This window comes from Symphalangus syndactylus, chromosome 24 (genome assembly GCF_028878055.3).
Source record: "Symphalangus syndactylus isolate Jambi chromosome 24, NHGRI_mSymSyn1-v2.1_pri, whole genome shotgun sequence".
In the NCBI taxonomy this organism is placed as follows: domain Eukaryota; kingdom Metazoa; phylum Chordata; class Mammalia; order Primates; family Hylobatidae; genus Symphalangus; species Symphalangus syndactylus.
Window position 1 is genome coordinate 50779699 of NC_072446.2, and position 21872 is coordinate 50801570.

At 43.6% G+C, this 21872-nt stretch overlaps 1 protein-coding gene across 9 annotated transcripts in view; it reads right to left on the reverse strand.

The window, feature by feature from the left end:
• The window catches only part of GINS1 (GINS complex subunit 1), a 43992-nt gene extending 22753 nt beyond the window's left edge, over positions 1-21239 (reverse strand). The window contains exons 1-6 of one of the 9 annotated variants that reach the window (XM_063633881.1): positions 20975-21197; positions 14717-14781; positions 10773-10871; positions 9781-9871; positions 2049-2165; positions 165-215 (exon numbers count right to left, since the gene is read on the reverse strand). In XM_063633881.1, coding sequence (XP_063489951.1) covers positions 165-215; positions 2049-2165; positions 9781-9871; positions 10773-10871; positions 14717-14781; positions 20975-21049 — 498 coding nt within the window. In that variant the 5' untranslated portion in view covers positions 21050-21197. Of the gene's footprint in view, positions 1-164; positions 216-2048; positions 2166-9780; positions 9872-10772; positions 10872-14716; positions 14782-17294; positions 17524-20974 lie in introns of those variants that run through there. The other 8 variants (XM_063633885.1, XM_063633882.1, XM_055265635.2 and 5 more) reach the window with 8 other exon arrangements.
• Between the last annotated feature and the right edge of the window lie 633 nt (positions 21240-21872).

Genomic DNA, 21872 nt, shown 5'->3' on the forward strand with positions numbered 1-21872 from the left:
AGGAGTTCAAGACCAGCCTGGCCAAAATGGTGAAACTCTGTCTCTACTAAAAATACAAAAATTAGCCAGGTGTGGTGGTGGGCACCTGTAATCCCAGCTACTTGGGAGGCTGAGGCAGGAGAATCACTTGAACCTGGGAGGTGGAGGTTGCAGTTGAGGCGAACCTGGAAGGTGGAGGTTGCAGGTTGAGCCGAGATCGCGCCACTGTATCCAGCCTGGGTGACAAGAGCGAAACTCTGTCTCAAAAACAAAACAAAACAAAACAAAATAACCCCAAAATATTTAGTGTTGGTGAGGATGTGGAGAAAATGGAACCCTTGTGTAATGTTGGAATGTAAAACGGTATGGCTGCTATGGAAAGCAGTATGATAATTCCTCATAGTATTACCATATGATCTAGTAATTCCACTCTGGATATATGCCCCCCAAAATTAAAAGCAGAGTCTCAAATAGATTTATATATCCATGTTCATAGCAGCATTAATCATAAAATGATAGCTAAAATAAAGAAGTAACCCAGTGTCCATTGATGGATAAATGGATAAGCAAAATGTGGTATAGCCAGACAAAGGAATATTACTCATCCTTAAAAAGGAAGGAAATTCTGGGCCAGGCGTGGTGGCTCACACCTGTAATCCCAGCACTTTGGGAGGCCGAGGAGGGAGGATCACCTGAGGTCGGGAGTTCGAGACCAGCCTGACCAACATGGAGAAACCCCGTCTCTAATAAAGATACAAAATTAGCCAGGCGTGGTGGCACATGCCTGTAATCCCAGCTACTTGGGAGGCTGAGGCGGGAGAATCGCTTGAACCCGGGAGGCAGAGGTTGCAGTGAGCTGAGATCATGCCACTGCACTCCAGCCTGGGCAACAAGAGTGAAACTCCGTCTCAAAAAAAAGAAAAAAAAAAATTGTGCAATGGCATGATCTCAGCTCACTGCAACCTCCTTCTCCCGGGTTCTAGCGATTCTCCCGCCTCAGCCTCCCGAGTAGCTGGGATTACAGGCATGTGCCACCACGCCCGGCTAATTTTGTATCTTTAGTAGAGATGGGGTTTCTCCATGTTGGTCAGGCTGGTCTTGAACTCCCAACCTCAGGTTATCCTCCCTCCTCGGCCTCCCAAAGTGCTGGGATTACAGGCGTGAGCCCAGCCGGAAATTCTGACACAAGTTCTACCACAGATACCACAGAAACCACAGAAATGAACCCTGAAGATACTATGCTAAGTGAAATAAGCCAGTCACAAAAAGACAAATACTTGTCATTTGTAGCTTCTCAGAAATTATTCTCTAATGAGAACAAAAGAAAACAAAAAGACAAATACTGTATGATTCCACTCACGAGGTAGTTACAGTAGTCAAAATCATAGAGACAGACAGTAGAATGGTGGTTGCTGGAGGATCGGAGGCAGGGGTATTGAGAAGTTATTGTTTAATGGGTATGGAGTTTCAGTTTTATAAGACGAAAAAAATCTGGATATGGATGGTGGTGACGGTTGCAAAACAATATGAAAGTTGCAAAACAATATGGAATGTTAAACAATATTTAATACCACTTAAATGTACATTTAAAATAGCTAAGATGGCAGATTTTATATTGTATGTATTTTACTATTTAAAAAATAGAAAAAATAAATAAAATGAAACAAAAATACCTCCTGTTTTGACTAATCCACCAACTTGAAAGACATTTGTTTCATTTTACTTTCAAAATTTAGGATTGATTTTCCATTTTGATTTAACTTTGTTTTGACATTTGTTTCATTTTACTTTCAAAATTTAGGGACTGATTTTCCATTTTGATTTAACTTTGTTTTAGTAATAGCTAAAACATAGGGTTCCATACTCAAAACTATTAAAACAGGTATATTCAGAAAATTATAGCTGTTCCATCATATTCTGTCATCCCCCTACAGGTAGCTTGTTTGATTTGGTCTATGCTTCTTTTCTATTTTAATAGAAGCTAACACATATTCATATACTCCTCTCTTCTTAAAAGGTAGTACAATTTACACATTAAAGAAAAATGCATTTTAAAAAGATATACATACTTCAATATATAGGCTTTTTGGTGGTTTCATATCCTGTGTAATGTCCAAACCTTCATCTCCTCCCAGTGACCTCATATAAGTAGCAAGAGATCTTTTATAATTATTAAACCACTCCATCTGCAAACATAGAGATGATCATTTGACAAAATTCTAGGAAAACTTGCACACATTGAATACTCATCCATTCGAAAACAGTACACATCCCAACACAAATCACTATTGTGACCATTCATACATTTATGCTAAAATATTAATTGCCTCCTATGATATAGGCATTGGTCTGGGTACTTACGATGAATCATTCAATAAAGTGAACAAAAATCTCTGGTCTCAGAGAGCATACATTTCAGCATACTTAATAATAAACCTTAGGAATCTTTGACCAGAAACAGAACCATGAAAAAGACGCCATTTCAGAATTATATCTTCAAACTCTGCATTGATGCTATTTCTGAAAACTATAAAACATTGTTAAGAAAACCCAAATGTCCATCAAATAATGAATGGATATGTGCCCATATGATGGAACATTATTCAACCATAAGTAACAATGAAGTTCTGAAACGTATTGCCATTACCACATGAAACACAAAAGGCCACATATTGCATGATTCTACTCATATGAAAAACCAGTAATAGGTAAATCTACAGAGACTGAAAGTAGATTCGGGATTTCCAGGAGCTGGGAGGAGGGAAGAAAATATAGAGTAACTATAAAGGGGACAGGGCTTCTTTGTAGGGTGATGAAAATATTCTCAAATAAGATGGTGGTATTGGATGCATAACAACTCTGAATATACTAAAAACCACTGCATTGTACAATTTAAGATGGTAAACTTCAGTGTATGAATGATATCTCAGTAAATCTGCTATTTAAAAAAAAGTTGAAAAAATGAAAGACCTAAATAATACCACATTCACAGATTGCATGATTCAATATTGTAGTAACGTCAACAATCTATAGATTCAATTCAATCTCAATCAAAATCTTAACTTTCTTTAAAATGGAACCTGACAAACTGAGTCTAAAATTTACATGGAAGTGCAAAGGGCTAATAGTTGAAATGCTCTCAAAAAAGAACAAGATGGGAACTTGCTCCACCTATACTATATAATTACAGTAACTACAACAGTGGAATTGGTATAAGAACAGATAGACTAGCATAACAGAAGAAAAAGTCCTCCCATTCAAAATCCACAGGAATACTGACACTCAATGTATGACAAAGGTGGCACCACGCACACAGTGATGGGAGAGGCAGATCTGTTCAATACATGGTGCTGGGTCATCTCAATATCTATATTCAAAATGAAGCATGCCTCCTATAGCATACACAAAACTTAATCCCAGTACTGCAGATCTCTTTGTAAAAGGTAAAATATAGCTCCTAAAAGATTACATAGAAAAAAGGCCGGGCGCAGTGGCTCATGCCTGTAATCCCAGCACTTTGAGAGGCCGAGGCGGGTGGATCATGAGGTCAGGAGATTGAGACCATCCTGGCTAACATGGTGAAACCCCGTCTCTACTAAAAATACAAAAAAATTAGCCAGGCGTAGTGGCGGGTGCCTGTAGTCCCAGCTACTACGGAGGCTGAGGCAGGAGAACGGCATGGACCCGGGAGGCAGAACTTGCAGTGAGCCGAGATCGCGCCACTGCACTCCAGCCTGGGCGACAGAGTGAGACTCCGTCTCAAAAAAAGAAAAAAGAAAAATATCTTGGGAGGCTGAGGCAGGAGAATGGCGTGAACCCGGGAGGTGGAGCTTGCAGTGAGCCAAGATTGCGCCACTGCACTCCAGCCTGGGCGACAGAGCGAGATGCCGTCCCAAAAAAAAAAAAAAAAAAACAGAAAGAAAAATATCTTAATAACCTCTGGGTAGGCCAGGCACGGTGGCTCACGCCTGTAATCCCAGCTTTGGGAGGCCAAGGCGGGCATATCTTTTGAGGCCAGGAGTTCAAGACCAGCCTGGTGAACATGGTGAAACCCCACCTCCACTAATAATACAAAAATTAGCCGGGCATGGTGGCACAACCCATAGTCCCAGCTACTCCAGAGGCTGAAGCAGGAGGATTGCTTGAACCGGGGAGGCGGAGGTTGCAGTGAGCCGAGATTGTGCCACTGCACTCCAGCCTGAGCGACAGAGTCAAACTGTGTCTCAAAAAAAAAAAAAGGAAATACTATTCAGCAATAAAAAGGAATGAGCTTGGCCAGGTGCGGTGGCTCACACCTATAATCCCAGCACTTTGGGAGGCCAGGGCAGGTGGACCACCTGAGGTCGGGAGTTCAAGACCAGCCTGACCAACATGGAGAAACCTGTCTCTGCTAAAAATACAAAAAATTAGCCAGGCGTGGTGGTGCATGCCTGTAATCCCAGCTACTTGGGAGGCTGAGGCAAGAGAATCGCTTGAACCTGAGAGGCGGGGGTTGTGGTGAGCCAAGATCACACCATTGCACTCCAGCCTGGGCAACAAGAGCAAAAAACTCCATCTTAAGCCGGGCGCGGTGGCTCATGCTTGTAATCCCAGCACTTTGGGAGGCCGAGGCGGGCGGTTCACAAGGTCAGGAGATCGAGACCATGGTGAAACCTTGTCTCTACTAAAAATACAAAAAAATTAGCCAGGCATGGTGGCGGGTGCCTGGAGTCCCAGCTACTCGGAGAGGCTGAGGCAGGAGAATGGCATGAACCCAGGAGGCGGAGCTTGCAGTGAGCCGAGATTGCGCCACTGCACTCCAGCCTGGGCGACAGAGCGAGACTCCGCCTCAAAAAAAAAAAAAAATTACATCTAGTGAAAGTCATCAATCATTAAAGGATACCGCATGAATCTATATAAAGTTCAAAAAATGGGCAACACTAAATTATGGTGTTTAGAAATGCATGCTTAGGTGGTAAATGGCAAGTTTTTTTGTTGCTGTTTTAAGACAGGGTCTCACTCTGTCACCCAGGCTGGAGTGCAGTGGCGCAATCTTGGCTTACTACAACCTCTATCTCCCAAGCTCAAGTGATCCTCCCACCTCAGCCTGGGACCACAGGCGCATGCCACCACACTTGGCTAAGTTTTTGTTTTTTTTTTCTTTTTTTGGTAGAGATAGGGTTTCACCCTGTTGCTCAGGCTGGTCTCAAACTCGTGAGCTCAGGCAATCCATCCACCTTGGCCTCTCAAAGTGCTGGGATTCCAGGTGTGAGCCACTGCATCCAGAGCAGTAAGATTTTTAAAAATAAGGAAGTGATTAGTCTGCACAAAAGTAAGGACGGTAGTGATCACTGGGAGGAGGGACACAAAGGTTCCGGAGCAATGTTCTTTCTTGAACAGGGTGATGGATACATGGGAATTCCTCAGTGACACATCACTGGGCTGTATATCTTCGCCTTCCGCACCTTTCCAGATGTGTTTGCATGTGTCTGTTTTTATGTTAGATTTCACATAATGGTTAAATTCAGTGATTTTAAAAGATTTAAAAGGTATGTATGCCAAGGTGGTAAAAACCGCATTGTCTTTTATAATATAAAGGATAAAAAATGATATTTTGTATTGATAAGTATGAAGAAAAGTTCTCTGAGAGAGATCTTGCCAAATGAGTCAAACATGGGTGTTTCCACTGTGGTCTTTTCTGCTTTGTCTCCATTGAGAACAGTAGAATATAACAGACCCCAAAGAGAAGATGAAGTGGAAGAAAAATCAAAAGCTGTTTTGACAATGAGGGTGTTACCCTCATTCAGTCTCATTCACAGACAAAAGGGCAATGTAGAATAAGCACGTTACTTCCACAAAATAACATACTGATATAGTCACAAATTTTTATTTTAGTTTTCCTTATGGAAAAATATTAATAGGAAAGAAAAAAATACCTATTTTCACTATCTCTCATGCTAGTGGCTTAAAGATTCTAAACAGAAACTTAGGAAATCAAAAAACAAAGATGTTACTATTTTAAAAACATAAAAGATGTTACTATTTTGAAAACAAAAGATGTTACTATTCTGAAATCAGATAGTAAGATTTTTACTTATCAGTGTGCTTTCCTATTCTTTCAATGGTATTTTCTCTAAACATTAACACATGATCATGTTTCATGTTAGTAACCTTATTTTAGCTCTGCTTTTACTTTTACTTTTATTGCTACGCTGAGTCAACAATATTGAGATCATCATTCCCACTAATAAAGTGCTTACTATATACCAGGGATTTGCTAAAATTTTAATATGCGTTATTTTATTTACTCTTTGTCATTGCCCCATAATGTAACTACTATTATTATTTTCTTTTTATTCATGAAGGACTGAAGCTTTGAGAGATTAGATAATTTACCAAAGGGCTCAGAGTTAACAAGGCAGGGATCTGAATTTAGGTGGCAGACTCAAGCCCATGTGCTTCAGTCACTCACTGAAGCACTAACCTTGGGTAATACAGACACCTATGATGACATTCAGACCTCCTAGGCTCCTGTAAGCTGTCAGGAATACCTGGAAATATTCTTTGTTACTGGTCCAAAATGGTTGATGCAGTTGCCACCATGCAATTGCTCAAGCAGAGATGTCTGTGGTCTACTACAGAGTATATCTGTATTAATCTCTTCTCATCCTTCAGTGTTTACAAAACATCACTACTAACAGAACGAGACCATGTATATTCCTTTTATTCTTTTTCCTTTTTTCTTTTTTCTTTTGAGACAGGGTCTCACTCTCTCTCCCAGACCGGAGTGCAGTGGTGCGATCTCAGCTCGTCGCAACCTCCACCTCCCAGGCTCAAGCAATTGTCCTGCCTCAGCCTCCCTGAGTAGCTGAGATTACAGGTGCACACCACCACACCCAGCTAATTTTTGTATTTTTAGTAGAAACAGGGTTTCACCATGTTGGCCAGGCTGGTATATTCCTTTTTATAGATGAAGTCACTGGGGTAGAAGGAAGTCATTTGCCAGTTTTGTAGTAATTCACAAACTCTTCCAAGAAACTATCTCAGGTTTCACTATTCTGAAACAACTTAATCTCTAGACCCATTAATATTATTTTATATAAGGCCGGGCACCGTGGCTCATACTTGTAATCCCAGCACTTTGGGAGGCAGAGGTGGGCGGATCACAAGGTCAGGAGTTCAAGACCAGCCTGGCCAATACAGTGAAACCGTGTCTCTACTAAAAATACAAAAATTAGCTGGGTGTAGTGGTGGGCACCTGTAATCCCAGCTACTCGGGAGGCTGAGGCAGGAGAATCGCTTGAACCCGGGAGGCAGAGGTTTCAGTGAGCCAAGATCGCGCCACTGCACTCCAGCCGGGGCAACAGAGGGAGACTCCATCTCAAAAAAAAAAATTATTTGCTGTTAACATTGTTATATTTCATTAAAATAGAAACTGACTTTGGGAACTCAGTAATCACAGAAAAGTGCTACCCTTACAGAAACAATGCCCAATATGAAATCTAATTGATGTGCTTGAATAAATGTAGCTTGTAATCATTTATAAAATTGTAAGAAACATATTAATCGCCAGGCGCTGTGGCTCACACCTGTAATCCCAGCACTTTGGGAGTCCGAGAGGGGCAGATCACAATGTCAGGAGTTTGAGACCAGCCTGGCCAACATAGTGAAACCCCGTCTCTACTAAAATACAAAAATTAGCCAGGCATGGTGGCACGCACCTGTAATCACAGCTACTTGGCAGGCTGAGGCAGGAGAATTGCTTGAAGCCAGGAGGCGGAAGATGCAGTGAGCAGAGAATGCACCACTGCACTCCAGCCTGGGCAACAGAACGAGATTCCATCTCAAAAAAATACACAAAAAAATTAATTTAAAATATTGTATGAGAAAAATCATTAAAGCTACTGTCGTTAGAGAAACAACATAGTGTTCTGTGCATCTCACCATAATACACAGGAAGTACCCCAAAGTTCAATTAATATAAGTAGATTTGAACACAAAGAGCATAAAGTGAGGTACTAACATGTTACCAATTTCGTAGTTACTGGTAAATCTGAGGTAGAGATTACTCATTTATTTATGCAGAAAATGAAAGAATGAAAATGAAGCTATGACAACAAATAGATCACTTTCAAAAATGTGCAGAATCTAAATGTGCAGAATCTAATGGCAAACACATTGAATATTTTTTTTACTTTAAGTTCTGGGATACATGTGCTGAACGTGCAGGTTTGTTACATAGGTATACATGTGCCATGGTGGTTTGCTGCACTAAATATTTGCTTTCTTAAGCTCTGTGCTATGCAACTGTAATGTAGTAACTGTTAACATTTATTTATTTATTTTTTTTTTTTTTTTGAGACGGAGTCTTGCTCTGTCGCCCAGGCTGGAGTGCAGTGGCGCAATCTCGGCTCACTGCAAGCTCCGCCTCCCGGGTTCACACCATTCTCCTGCCTCAGCCTCTCCGAGTAGCTGGGACTACAGGTGCCCGCCACCACGCTCAGCTAATTTTTTTTTTTTTTTTTTTTTTGAGACGGAGTCTCGCTCTGTCACCCAGGCTGGAGTGCAGTGGCGCAATCTCGGCTCACTGCAAGCTCCGCCTCCCAGGTTCACGCCATTCTCCTGCCTCAGCCACTCCGAGTAGCTGGGACTACAGGCGCCCGCCACCACGCCCGGCTAATTTTTTTGTATTTTTAGTAGAGACGGGGTTTCACCGTGGTCTCGATCTCCTGACCTCGTGATCCGCCCGCCTCGGCCTCCCAAAGTGCTGGGATTACAAGCGTGAGCCACCGCACCCGGCCCTGTTAACATTTATTGAGTGCCATCCTATGCTGTGCTCCACATGGACCACCTGAAGTAACCCTGTGATAGGCCTTATAATAACACTGTTGTAGAATAAAGAATTTGGTGGGTCTCTCTCCCCCATTCCTGGGAGGTAGCTTCTAAATTCTTGGACTTTCTCAAGTAATAGGAGTGTCTTATTTATGATGTGCCCTGAGAGTATGTGTTACCCAGGTGACTCGTGGTGAACCCCTAGATAGTCTGTGCTATCAAGATGACTCAGAGTTGGGACTGGCCATCCCAGAAAGACCAACCATGTGATTGAAGTATTGGGTCTTTGGCCCTCCTGATGTCAGTCTGACCTCCAGGGAGGGGTAGAGGGATGAAGATTGAGCTCAATCACAGGGCCAGTAATTTAATCAATCATATCTACGTAATGAAGCCCTAATAAACACTCTGGACATCAAAGCTTGTGTGAGCTTCCTTAGTTGACAATAACTGCAGGTAGTTAGTGTCAGAAGTCATTGCAACCTGTAATAGGTAATATGATCTTCATCCTGTAACGAAGAAATTTAGGCACAGAAACAGGTCAAGTGACTTGCTCAAGATTAGACGGCAGAGAGCCAGGATTTGAACCTAAGCCCACCTGATTCCAATCCTATGTCCTTAAATAATGGGCTAGTTCTTTGCCTCAGTGACTAGGCAAATATGAATTTTGATTAGGAAAGTATATATACACATATAAACACTTTATGGAATATCCCCAAATAATAATGCCAGTTTCTTAATCCCACTGATGGATCACTAATAAGTAACATCATGGGACTCTATTTTGTTAAGTAATAATAGAATTTTCCACGTATCATTTAGAATTACTCCTCACCACATAGTTCCCCTCACATTATATACTAAATACCAGCCAGAAATTGGGGAAAAACAGACATTAAACACAAAAAGAGGAATACCAATAAACACTATTATAGAACAATGCCAGAACTTTAGCATTTTCAAAATTTATAAACTTGAACAATGCTAACTCACTTCTTCAGCAGCCATGTGAAATCGTAATGCATTTGGCAAGACGCTACCATATTCCCATCTGAGTGCTCTGATCCGAAGCAAGCGGTCATACCTAGGACATCAAGGTATTGGGTGGCATAAGAATACATGGGGGATCATGTGTGGACTTCATTTGGCCCCTGATGCAAACACACCAGCTCTAAACAGACATCTTAGGAACAACAAGAGGAACATGAACAGTCTGAGAGTCGGCCTGAAGGCACTGTCCACTCCTCCACGTGACAGCAGCACAGTAGTACTGGGAAAAAGGTCCCTAAGGTCCTTATTTCTTTCTCCTCCCCCCTCTTTTTTTTTTTTGAGACAGAGTTTTACTCTTGTCACCCAGCCTGGAGTGCAATGGCACGATCTCCGCTCACTACAACCTCTGGCTCCCAGATTCAAGCGATTCTCCTGCCTCAGCCTCCCAAGTAGCTGGGATTAGGCACCTGCTACCACTCCCAGCTAATTTTTGTATTTTTAGTAGAGATGGGGTTTCACCATGTTGGCTAGGCTTGTCTCAAACTCCTGATCTCAGGTGATCCACCCACCTCGGCCTCCAAAAGTGCTGGGATTATAGGCATGAGCCACTGTGCCTGGCCAAAGGTCCTTATTTCTAAGACAAAGAAGAAAAATAGTAAGAACACTACCGTATTCAGTAGTGAAAGACCATGATGTACTTAAATAGTGTGACACCAACAAGCAAAACACGATGAAGAAAATATGGCAAAATAATAAAAATTGTTAAAACCATATGACAGCTCCACTGGGGTTCATTATAGTATTATTCTCCCTACTTTTAAAAGTGTTGTGATTTTTCATAATAAAAAATTTGAAAAATGAAAAAACAGAGGAAAAATTTAGAATGCTTACAAAGAGAGAGAGAGATCTAAGATTTCATGTTACCCATTTGAGATGGTCAACTGGGAAGCCACACAGAAAATCCTGCCACACCAAGCAAAAACTGAGAAGCTTACAGGTATGCTACAGTGCAGCGTCGATTTCTTAACAGAGAACAGTGTCGAAATTTGATAGTTGGTATCAAATCACTTCGTCCACCTGACTTTGCTTCATTCCTGATAGGAGCATTTAAAAAGAAAAAAAATATGTACTTTTCAGGATAAGTAAAATTTTCAAAGCCAAATAACAACTGAGTTACATGCTTGTTTTTAATCCATTTGTGATTAGCAGTTAACCTAAGCAAATCATAACTATTTGTACATCAGAGCTTTTATTAATATGCTAAAAAGCCAAAACCTAAACAACTTGCCTAAGATCATGCTACCAGATACGTTTTGTTTAGGCATTTGGTACTTTGCATTTTTGCACACTGATTAATCTCTACTCTTTCTAAAAGACACTGTGTTTATTCACTTTTCAGGATTCCATTATCACGCTGAGATAAGAGATAAACCTAACATGATGGACATGAGGTTATGGTCTTACGTCATGTCGTTATTCTATATAGTACCTCCCTTCCAGTGGAGCTTCCAAATCCTCATTATAATAAAGTGAGGTAAAATGGAGTCAAAATGGTCTTTCACTCATCTTACAAATATCTGTTGATCTCCAAATACGTGTACATACTATACTTCAGTATTTTTCACACTGAAAATTTTGGTTTTACCGGCCGGGCGCGGTGGCTCACGCTTGTAATCCCAGCACTTTGGGAGGCCGAGGCGGGCGGATCACGAGGTCAGGAGATCGAGACCACAGTGAAACCCCGTCTCTACTAAAAATACAAAAAATTAGCCGGGCGTGGTGGCGGGCGCCTGTAGTCCCAGCTACTCAGAGAGGCTGAGGCAGGAGAATGGCGTGAACCCGGGAGGCGGAGATTGCAGTGAGCCAAGATCGCGCCATCGCACTCCAGCCTGGGTGACAGAGCGAGACTCCGTCTCAAAAAAAAAAAAAAAAAAAAAAAATTTTGGTTTTACCCTATAAAAAGTACATGTAACTTTTGAATGAATAAGAATCTACTTTGGAGTTTTTAAGCAACCATATGAATATAAAAAGAATTCATTCATGTAGTGCCTGCCTCTATGCCAGGCACTGTGCTAGGCCCTGATAATACAGGCAAAATACACATCCCATCCTGTCATGTCTTCCAGGGCTGTTCTATATACTTCTGCCACCCTATGAAAGTCTGATGAAACTAGGAAGGTGGAAGAAAGAATTTTGGATCATGAATTTGCGAATGGCATAAACACAGAGAATACAAGAAAATCATTCCCTTACTGAACCAAGTCCTATAGGGTCTCCTCCAAAACATCTATAACCTTCTCACTTTCTACCAAGTGTGGGTCACCTCTCTAGTAACCTGGTGACCAGCTTCCCCCACCTCTCAGCCCCTCCACACAGCAACCAGGATTATCTTTTAAGACACAAACACGCCACCACCTGTCCACACTTACACTTCATCTGGTGTCACCCTTTGCCACTTGCCAAACTCCAGCCACATAGGTCTTCTTTAAGTGTCAGTTTCTTGAGTGCCCCATTCTCTTCCATGATTCAGGGGCTTTTGCATATGCTGTTCCCTCCACCTAGAATGTTCTATGCCCACAGTCACTGCCTCCCTAAGACTTGCCTCTCCCGCAGGCCTCGGCTGAAATGGCTCTTCCTTGGAGAGAAGTTCCCTGATTCCTCAATTTAAGCTAGACCTTCTATTCATTTTTCTTTCTCCTTGCACTCTTCTGATTTCCTTCATAGCATGAATCCCAATGTGGCGTATCTATATTTCATATCTGTCTTCTGCACTAGACAGTGAGCGCCAGGGACGGGCAATTTTTTTTTTTTTTTCGAGATAGAGTTTCGCTATTGTTGCCTAAGCTGGAGTGCAATGACGCGATCTCGACTCACCACAACCTCCACCTCCCGGGTTCAAGCGATTCTCCTGCTTCAGCCTCCCGAGTAGCTGGGATTACAGGCATGCGCCACCACACACGGCTAATTTTGTATTTTTCGTAGATACAGGGTTTCACCATGTTGGTCAGGCTGGTCTCGAGCTCCTGACCTCAGGTGATCCACCCGCCTCGGCCTCCCAAAGTGCTGGGATTACAGGCATGAGCCACACTGTGCCCCGCCCGGGACAGCCATCTTGACTGTTGTTTACCACTGAAATAGCACAGCCACTTACTGATACATATTTGTTTAGTACATATTTGTTGAGTAAATCAATGAATGGCTTAGGGACTTGAGTCCAGGACTTTAAATTTGCCTTATATTTACTGCAAATCTGTTGAGGTTCACTTCCTAAGTCCATCTGTAAAGACTTTTCTGTATCTCTCCTTATACACAGGAGTTGGAAGTGCTCCTATCATTTTATGTGCCCCACAAATCTTAGCAGCCATAACACTGATTTCTATATTCAAGTAACTGATAAAAACACTGTAGCGAACAAGCCCAAAGAGGAAACCTCATGTCACAGACAGACTTCTAAGTTGAGACCTTGAATACTTCAACTTTGATCCAGTACTTGACAACCTTTGGTGTCACACAGGAACATATGAAGTTTGTCATACAGCCCAAATTCTCCACTGTGCCAGCTACCATGCTCAGTTCTAAAGAGTCAGTAAATCTAGTCACCTCTCTGGACCTACTACGCTGAAGCCTTTTATAGCTAGTTCTCAGAGAACTCTACTCAAACTATCAGAAATCACTGCTGCTCCTATTTATATCCATTTATAAACTTCCTATTCTTCCTTTAACAAACGCACTAAGGCATCTGTTGATAAAAATATAAACAGTGGGAACCATGTATTTCACTTTGTTAGGTTTTTACTTTATTATTTTTAAAGATGGAGATCTCCTTCTGTCACCCAGGCTAGGGTAAAGTAACATGATCATAGCGCACTGCAGCCTCAAACCCCTGCACTCAAGCAAGCCTCCCATCTTACCCTGCTGAGTAGCCAAGACTCCAGGTGTGTGCCACCACATCTAGCTAATTTTTATTTTTTTTTAATAGAGACAGAGTCCTGCTATATGTCCAGGCTCCTGGCCTCAGCTGATCCTTTTGCCTTGGCCTCCCAAAGCACAGGGATTTATAGCCATGAGCCACCGTGTCCGGCCTATTTTCACTTTTTATTTTAGGGTATGTCATTTATTTTAGGTCCACTCTAATTCCTTTCAACTCCTATCAGCCAAACAACAAATATTTATTAAGCAGTGATCAGCACAAATTCCTTCAGACTTTTGCTAATTTGTACAGCTAGAGCAGATAATTTTACAGATAATTTTTAAAAATCACATCCCAAAACTAATGCAAGGTTATCTGATTTCAACATCTTTTTTTTTTTGGAGACAGTCTTGCCCTACGCCAGGCTGGAGTGAAGTGGTGCAATCTCAGCTCACTGCAACCTCCGCCTCCCGGGTTCAAACAGTTCTCCTGCCTCAGCCTCCTGAGTAGCTGGGATTACAGGCGCCCACTACCACACCCGGTTAATTTTTGTATTTTTAGTAGAGACAAGGTTTCACCAGGCTGGGCGCGGTGGCTCACGCTTGTAATTCCAGCACTTTGGGAGGCCGAGGCGGGTGGATCACGAGGTCAGGAGATTGAGACCATGGTGAAACCCCGTCTCTGCTAAAAATACAAAAAAAAAAAATTAGCTGGGCGTGGTGGCGGGCGCCTGTAGTCCCAGCTACTCAGAGAGGCTGAGGCAGGAGAATGGCGTGAACCCGGGAGGCAGAGCTTGCAGTGAGCCGAGATTGCGCCACTGCACTCCAGCCTGGGCGACAGAGCGAGACTCCGTCTCAAAAAAAAAAAGTTTCACCGTGTTGGCCAGGCTGATCTCAAACTCCTGACCTTGTAATCCGCCCACCTCAGCCTCCCAAAGTGCTGGGATTACAGGCGTGAGCCACTGTGCCCAGCCGATTTCAACATCTTAATTATTGAATTGTTTTAGAATATCGATCTTATGAAACTTACACATCGGACTGGTTTTGTTCATACAAAGCTTTCATCTCCTCCAGAACTTGTCTGAGTCCATCCTCCTAGAACATATAAACCGATATTGAAATCCACTGATTTCCCCACCTATTCTGTGGCAATATTCTATCAATACTGAACTGTATCTTTCATTTATATACTTTAGCAAAAAGCAATAGTCCTTTCACACCCCACTAGCATGGTTATAACAAGTGTTGGTGAGATGCGGAGAAACTGGAACCCTCGTACATTGCTGGTGGGAATGTAAAACGGTATAGCCCTGTAGGCAAAAACTTGACAGTTCCTCAAAAGCTACACACAGAATTACCATATGACTCAGTAATTTTACTCCTAGGTATATATATATATACTCAAAAAAACAGAAAACATGTTTTTTGCAGCATTATTCATAACAGTAAAAATGTAGAAACAACCCAAATGTCCATCAAATGATAAATGGATAAACCTTCCACTTATCTGAAAAATCTAATATAATAAAAAGAATGGGCCAGGGGTGGTGGCTCATGCCTGTAATCCCAGCCCTCTGGGAGGCTGAGGCGGGTGGATCACCTGAGGTCAGAAGTTCAAAACCAGCCTGGTCAACATGGTGAAACCCCGTCTCTACTAAATATACAAAAATTAGCCAGGCGTGGTGGCAGGCTGTAATCCCAGCTATTCGGGAGGCTGAGGCAGGAGAATCGCTTGAACCCGGGAGGCAGAGGTTGCAATGAGCCAAGATCATAAGATCATGCCATTGCACTCCAGCCTGGGCAACGAGAGCGAAACTTCGTCTCAAAAAAAAAAAAAAAAGAATGAACTACTGACAACACATACAACGAGGGACGAGGATAATCTGAAATACATTATACTGAGCAAGAGATGCCTGACACAGAGTTTACATGAAATGATTCCCTCTGGCCCTTCACAGGAAAAGTTTGCCAAAAAGAATATCATCTGTAGTCAGAGAAAGCAAATTCATGGTTGCCTAAGGCTATAGGTGGGAGGTAGCTACAAAAGGGGGGCAAAGTTACAGAAATCTTTTTTATTTTTGTGGGTACACAGTAGGTATATACATATTTATGGGGTATATATTTTGATAATTACAGAAATCTTGATCAGGGTGCTGGTTATAAAGACGTACATATTAGTCAAAATTCAAAAATCTGTTAAAATACACATTTTGTTGTATGTAAATTATACATCAATAAAGTTGACGAACAAAGATATCAATCGTCCTATTGAAGCATGAGGTATAAAGAAAAATATGTAAATAATTCATAATTTACTAAAAAATGGTCTTTTTTTTAGATGGAGTCTCGTACTGTCGCCTGGGCTGGAGTGCAATGGTGCGATCTGGGCTCACTGCAACCTCTGCCTCCTCGGTTCAAGCGATTCTCCCGTCTCAGCCTCCAGAGTAGCTGGGATTACAGGCGCCCACCACCACGCCTGGCTAATTTTTTGTATTTTTAGTAGAGACAGGGTTTCACTATATTGGCCAGGCTGGTCTTGAACTCCTGACCTCAGGTGATCCACCCGCCTCAGCCTCCCAAAGTGCTGGGATTACAGGGATGAGACACTGTGCCCGGCTTAAAAGTGATCTTAAAAGGTTAATACCAAAAGAAAGAAAAAGGAATAGTGTTTTTGGTTTGAACTGCAAAAACCGGCCATAGGAATTTTTCTAGTATCCAGTTTGGGGCAAATTTTCCCTTGGAAAAATAAACATTAGAATTCTGATTTTTTTTGTTGTTGTTGAGATGAAGTCTCACTCTGTGGCCCAGGCTGGAGTGCAGTAGTGCAATCTCAGCTCACTGCAACCTCTGCCTCCCAGGTTTAAGTGATTCTCCTGCCTCAGCCTCCCGAGTAGCTGGGACTACAGGTGTGCACCACCAATGCCCGGCTAATTTTTTTTTTTTGAGACGGAGTTTTGTTCTTGTCACCCAGGCTGGAGTATAATGGTGCAATCTTGTCTCACTGCAACCTCTGTCTCCTGGGTTCAAGCAATGATTCTCCTGCCTTAGCCTCTCAAGTAGCTGGGATTACAGGTGCCCACCACCACATCCAGCTAATTTTTCTATTTTTAGTACAGACAGGGTTTCACCATGTTCACCAGGCTGGTCTCAAACTCCTGACCTCAGGCAATCCACCCACCTCAGCCTCCCAAAGTGCTGGGATTACAGGTGTAAGCCACCACGCCTGGCTAATTTTTGTAATGTTTTTTTTTTTTTTTGGTAGAGACAAGGTTTTGCCATGTTGGCCACACTGCTCTCAAAACTCCTGACCTCAAGTGATCCGCCTGCCATGGTCTCCTAAAGTGCTGGGAGTACAGGCAGGAGCCACCGTGTCCAGCCCGAAATGATTAAATATTGCCCAATAGGTCTGCCAACAATCGAAACAGAAGCAACCCCATCTCTTTTTCACAATCTATTTTTAGGGCCAAAATATATGCGTTGGCAAAAATGCTGTGGTATATACAAATGGCACAATTCCAAAATCAACTACTCAACTCTGCTCAAAAGATGTAATTCCTGATGAAAAATGCAAGCATGACTTCTACCTGAGCCCAAGGTAATTTTCTTACCTTTTCCTTTTTGAGACAGGGATTCAGTCTGTCACCCAGGCTGGAGTGTAATAGTGTGACCACAGTTCACTGCAGTTTCAATTTCCTGGAGCCATGCAATCCTCTCACCTCAGCCTCCTAAGTTGCTGGAACTACAGATGTGTGCCACCACACCCGGCTAATTCTATTTTTTGTAAAAATGGGGTATCACTGTGTTGCCCAGGCCAGTCTCGAACTCCTGGGCTCAAGCATTCCTTCCACCTTGACCTCCTAAAGTGCTGGCTGGGATTATAGGCATGAGCCACCATGCTTGGCCTAATTTTCTTAAAAATGTACTTTTTAAAAAAAGTATCAATTCTGCATATAGAAAGGGTGTAATCACTTTTCTATTTACTGGACACAGCCCTTAACCATGAGTGATTCCAGAAGAAAAGCCTGTGTGTTGAGCCGGGCACGGTGGCTCACGCCTATAATCCCAGCACTTTGGGAGGCTGAGACAGGTGGATCACCTGAGGTAAGGAGTTCGAGACCAGCCTGGCCAACATAGTGAAACCCCATCTCTACTAAAAATACATAAAATTATCTGGGCATGGTGGCAGGCGCCTGTAATCCCAGCTACTAGGGAGGCTGAGGCAGGAGAATTGCTTAACCCGGAAGGCGGAGGTTGCAGTGAGCCGAGATCGCACCATTGCACTCTAGCCTGGGCCACAGGAGTCAAACTCCATCTCAAAACAATAAAAAAAAGAAAAAAAAAGAAAAGCCTGTGTGGTCCTTGGGCCTGTCAGATCCACTGTCAGCCTTCCTCTGTGCCACTGAGTCGGAGGCCAGCCTCCGCAGGCTGAGTGTTCCAGGCTGCTGGATCACCTTGAGTATCAGGTGGGTTTGTCAGTGGAAGGCACTAGTGAGACAAAAGGTGCTCCACTGAATTAAGACCTACAAGAGAGTGATTCTACAACTTCTGTTTTTTTTGAGGCGGAGTCTCTCTCTGTCGCCCAGGCTGGAGTGCAGTGACCCGATCTCGGCTCACTGCAACCTCCACCTCCCAGGTTCAAGCAATTCTTCTGCCTCAGCCTTCCGAGTAGCTGGGACTACAGGCACATCCCACCACGCCCGGCTAACTTTTTGTATTTTTAGTAGATATGGAGTTTCACCGTGTTAGCCAGGATGGTCTCAATCTCAGGACCCTGTGATCCGCCTGCCTCGGCCTCCCAAAGTGGGGGGATTACAGGCGTGAGCCACCATGCCCGGCCTGATTCTACAACTTCTAAGACCAGCCCCTAGCCCCACAAAGTGATAACCCAACATTTACCTTTTTTTTTTTTTTTTGAGACGGAGTCTCGCTGTGTCACCCGGGCACCCAGGCTGGAGTGCAGTGGCGCAATCTCGGCTCACTGTAAGCTCCGCCTCCCGGGTTCATGCCATTCTCCTGCCTCAGCCTCTCCGAGTAGCTGGGACTACAGGCACCCGCCACCACGCCCGGCTAATTTTTTGTATTTTTAGTAGAGACGGGGTTTCACCGTGGTCTCGATCTCCTGACCTCGTGATCCACCCGCCTCGGCCTCCCAAAGTGCTGGGATTACAAGCGTGAGCCACCGCGCCTGGCCTTCAACATTTATCTTAAAATTTGAGTACAACAGAGAGCTAAACTAAGTGTCAGAGTCAGGTCCAAAATCCAGCTTGGCCGCACCTGTTTGCAGTCTCTCTGTTCTCTAGGCCTGTGTCCTGATATGTACGATGACCTCTAAGTTCCTAGTTCTCCGGCCACATTTTAGCAATTACACACTGCTGCATTCCAGCATCTCTACTGAGCTGCAGACTGCTGCCTAACTTTTTAAATGAGGTAACTGTTCTGAAGTTGAAAAAACAATTGACTGGAAACTGGAAAACCTGTGTTCAAGTTGAAGCTCTACCTCCAATATGCTGTAAATTCAGACGAGTTCTTTAACTTGACCCATAATTTGTGTCAGCTCAGTTTCTTCATTTGTAAGACAATCTAATTGTCTGGCTAGGTGCTCTTTAGTGTTCAAAACAAAACTCATTACCTTTCCCAACACACTCTATCTCCTGAACTCTGATGTTGTTTACCCAGTTTCCTAAGGATCCTCCAAGATCCCAATTCCTCCCTCTCACTCATTATGGACACCAATCTGCCCCTGCTCTAATAGTTACAAGTCATGTTTGCTTCATGTCTCTAAAACCCAAACACTGATCTCAGTGCCACTGACCTGACACAGTTCAGACCACACACCTCTCACCTGCTCTATCAGCCACCCAGTAGCCATCTCCCTGTCCCATTCTTTCCTCTCTTCAATCCATTCCCCATATTGCTGCCGCAGTTATCTTCAAAACACAAAAATTACCCTATCACTTCCTTGTCTAAAATCCTCTACCAGCTCCCAGCATGCCTTATGAGTGAACAACAAACTCATCTAGGCTGTGAGTCATCTTCCTAGCCTCCCCACAGGCCCTATTGGTCACCCTCTCCAGTGTGACCACGTGACTTTGTGCTGCAGCATCCTTTGGCTGGGATGCCTCATTTCCTTCTCAGATCAGTAACCTCATCCTTGAGGATGGAAAGGCTCATATGTCACCTCCTCTACCCCCGCTCATACTGGTGTTTCTCCTTCGTGCTCCTTGCTATACCTTCTTGGTATCACTTATCGTGGTGAATTCTATTATCTGTTTTTGTGCCCCTCTTCCAGCAGAAAGTGTCCTGACATCCACATAATGCCTGCTCTATGACAGAAGTGAAATATAGAATTTAGAGTGCAGGCTCTGGAGCCAAGAGTGCCAGGGTTCAAATCCTAGCTTTCCTGCTGTGTCACCTTAGGCAATATACTTAAATCTCCCCAATCCTATGCATATATAGCTGAAAAAAGTAGAAAACAATAGTTTAAACATCAAAAAGTTATGTTTTGTTTGGGACACGGTCTCCCTCTGTCACTCAGGCTGGAATGCAGTGGCACGATCAAGCGATCCTCCCGCCTCGGCCTCCCAAAGTGCTGGGATTAGAGGCAGGAGCCACGGCACCGGGCCCTCAAAGGGTTATTAGAAAAACATAATGTACATGAAGTGCTTAGCACCCTCCCAGGAGTAGCAGTGATAGAAAAATACAAATAATCATAATATTAATAGTAATAGTAGCAGCAGGAGAAAAGTTATATTAATAGCTAACACTGACTCGGCCCTTACTGTATGTGAGGCATATGCAAAGACCCTTACACGTGCCACTCATTTTGCGTCCACTACATCACGCGTTGGGTACTATTGTCACCATCCCCATTTTTGCGTATGAGAAAACTGAGAGCACAGAAAGCTTGAGTAACTGCCCCAAAGTCACACTACAGAACCAGAATCTCAGCCAGGTTCCAGAGGCCTAGCTTTTACTGACCACGATTAGATGCCTGAGTGAGCAAGAAATGCTAAATTATCAGGCAACCTGTAAATGTTTTAAGGGACCGGAACAAATCTGTCCAAGGAAAACTGCTAAAATGTGCTCAGATGAGGAAATTCACCAAATCGCTGGGTAGCGTAAGCATGAATGCTTTCTTTTTCCTCCGGAATTTTGTTGTGCTACTTCCCAAGTTTTCCAGAGCTCGGAGGGAACAAGGTGCGAAAGGAAACCCTGCCAGGGAGCCGCCCCGCCCCAGAGCCCAGGGCCCAAGCCCGGCACACCCCGTCCGAGTCTACCCGCCCCTCACGTTGAAGGCAGGCAGCTGCCCTTCTGGCGCGCGGTGCAGCTCGCGGATCAGTTCCATGGCTTTTTCGCAGAACATGGCGGACGCTTCCCACTGCCGCGGCCTTGCCAACCGCCAGCTCTCACGCCAAAATGGTATCTGTGCTCTCGGCGCCTCACTCCTTTCTTTCTGGTCCTACAGCGCCAGGCTCTCGCCTCGGCTTCCGCTCCGCGCTTTGGCGCCAAACAAAGCTAGCCAATAGGAACCCGGCCTACGGCGCCCGAAAAGGGACACCGCCGCTCAGGCGCATTCTTGGAGGGGCGGAGTTAGAGGGGTTCTTCCAAGGAGAGGTCCCCGCCCCGGAGATGGGAAAACCCCTCGGCGGAGCAGAGGCGGCTTTTCGAGTTCTCAGGCGGTGGGCCTCAGGCGGTGGCCGGGGGACTCTACGGGCAGCAGAGCTGGAAATAAATGCACGCCCCGCAGCTTCCTTCTCATTTTCCTTTTGATGTATTCATTCTCGTTTAGGTTCAAGAAAGGGGCACTTTGAGGTTAAGAGGAAAGGCCCAAAAACTTGGTGTGCATTGGTAGGACGCAAGCGTTTCAGTTTTGCAGTGCGGGTTTTCTGTTTGATATTAAAATGAGACTATCTTTTATTGGGTACCTAGTGCTGGTAGGGACTGCAGTGTGTATTTCATTCCCACAATTCTCTCTGAAGTGTTTTAAGACCCGGGATTAATAAGGAAACAGAAGTTAGGTAACTTGCCCAAGGTCACACAGCTCCAGAGTGATTAGACTGTTATTTAGGCTTTCCATTTCCAACACCACAGTACCACCCTTTGATTTTAAAGTAGTCGTTTAAAAACATTTGTAACATCTGCCCTAGATTAACACGAATTCTCTAGGAATTTTCTTGGCTAGATGG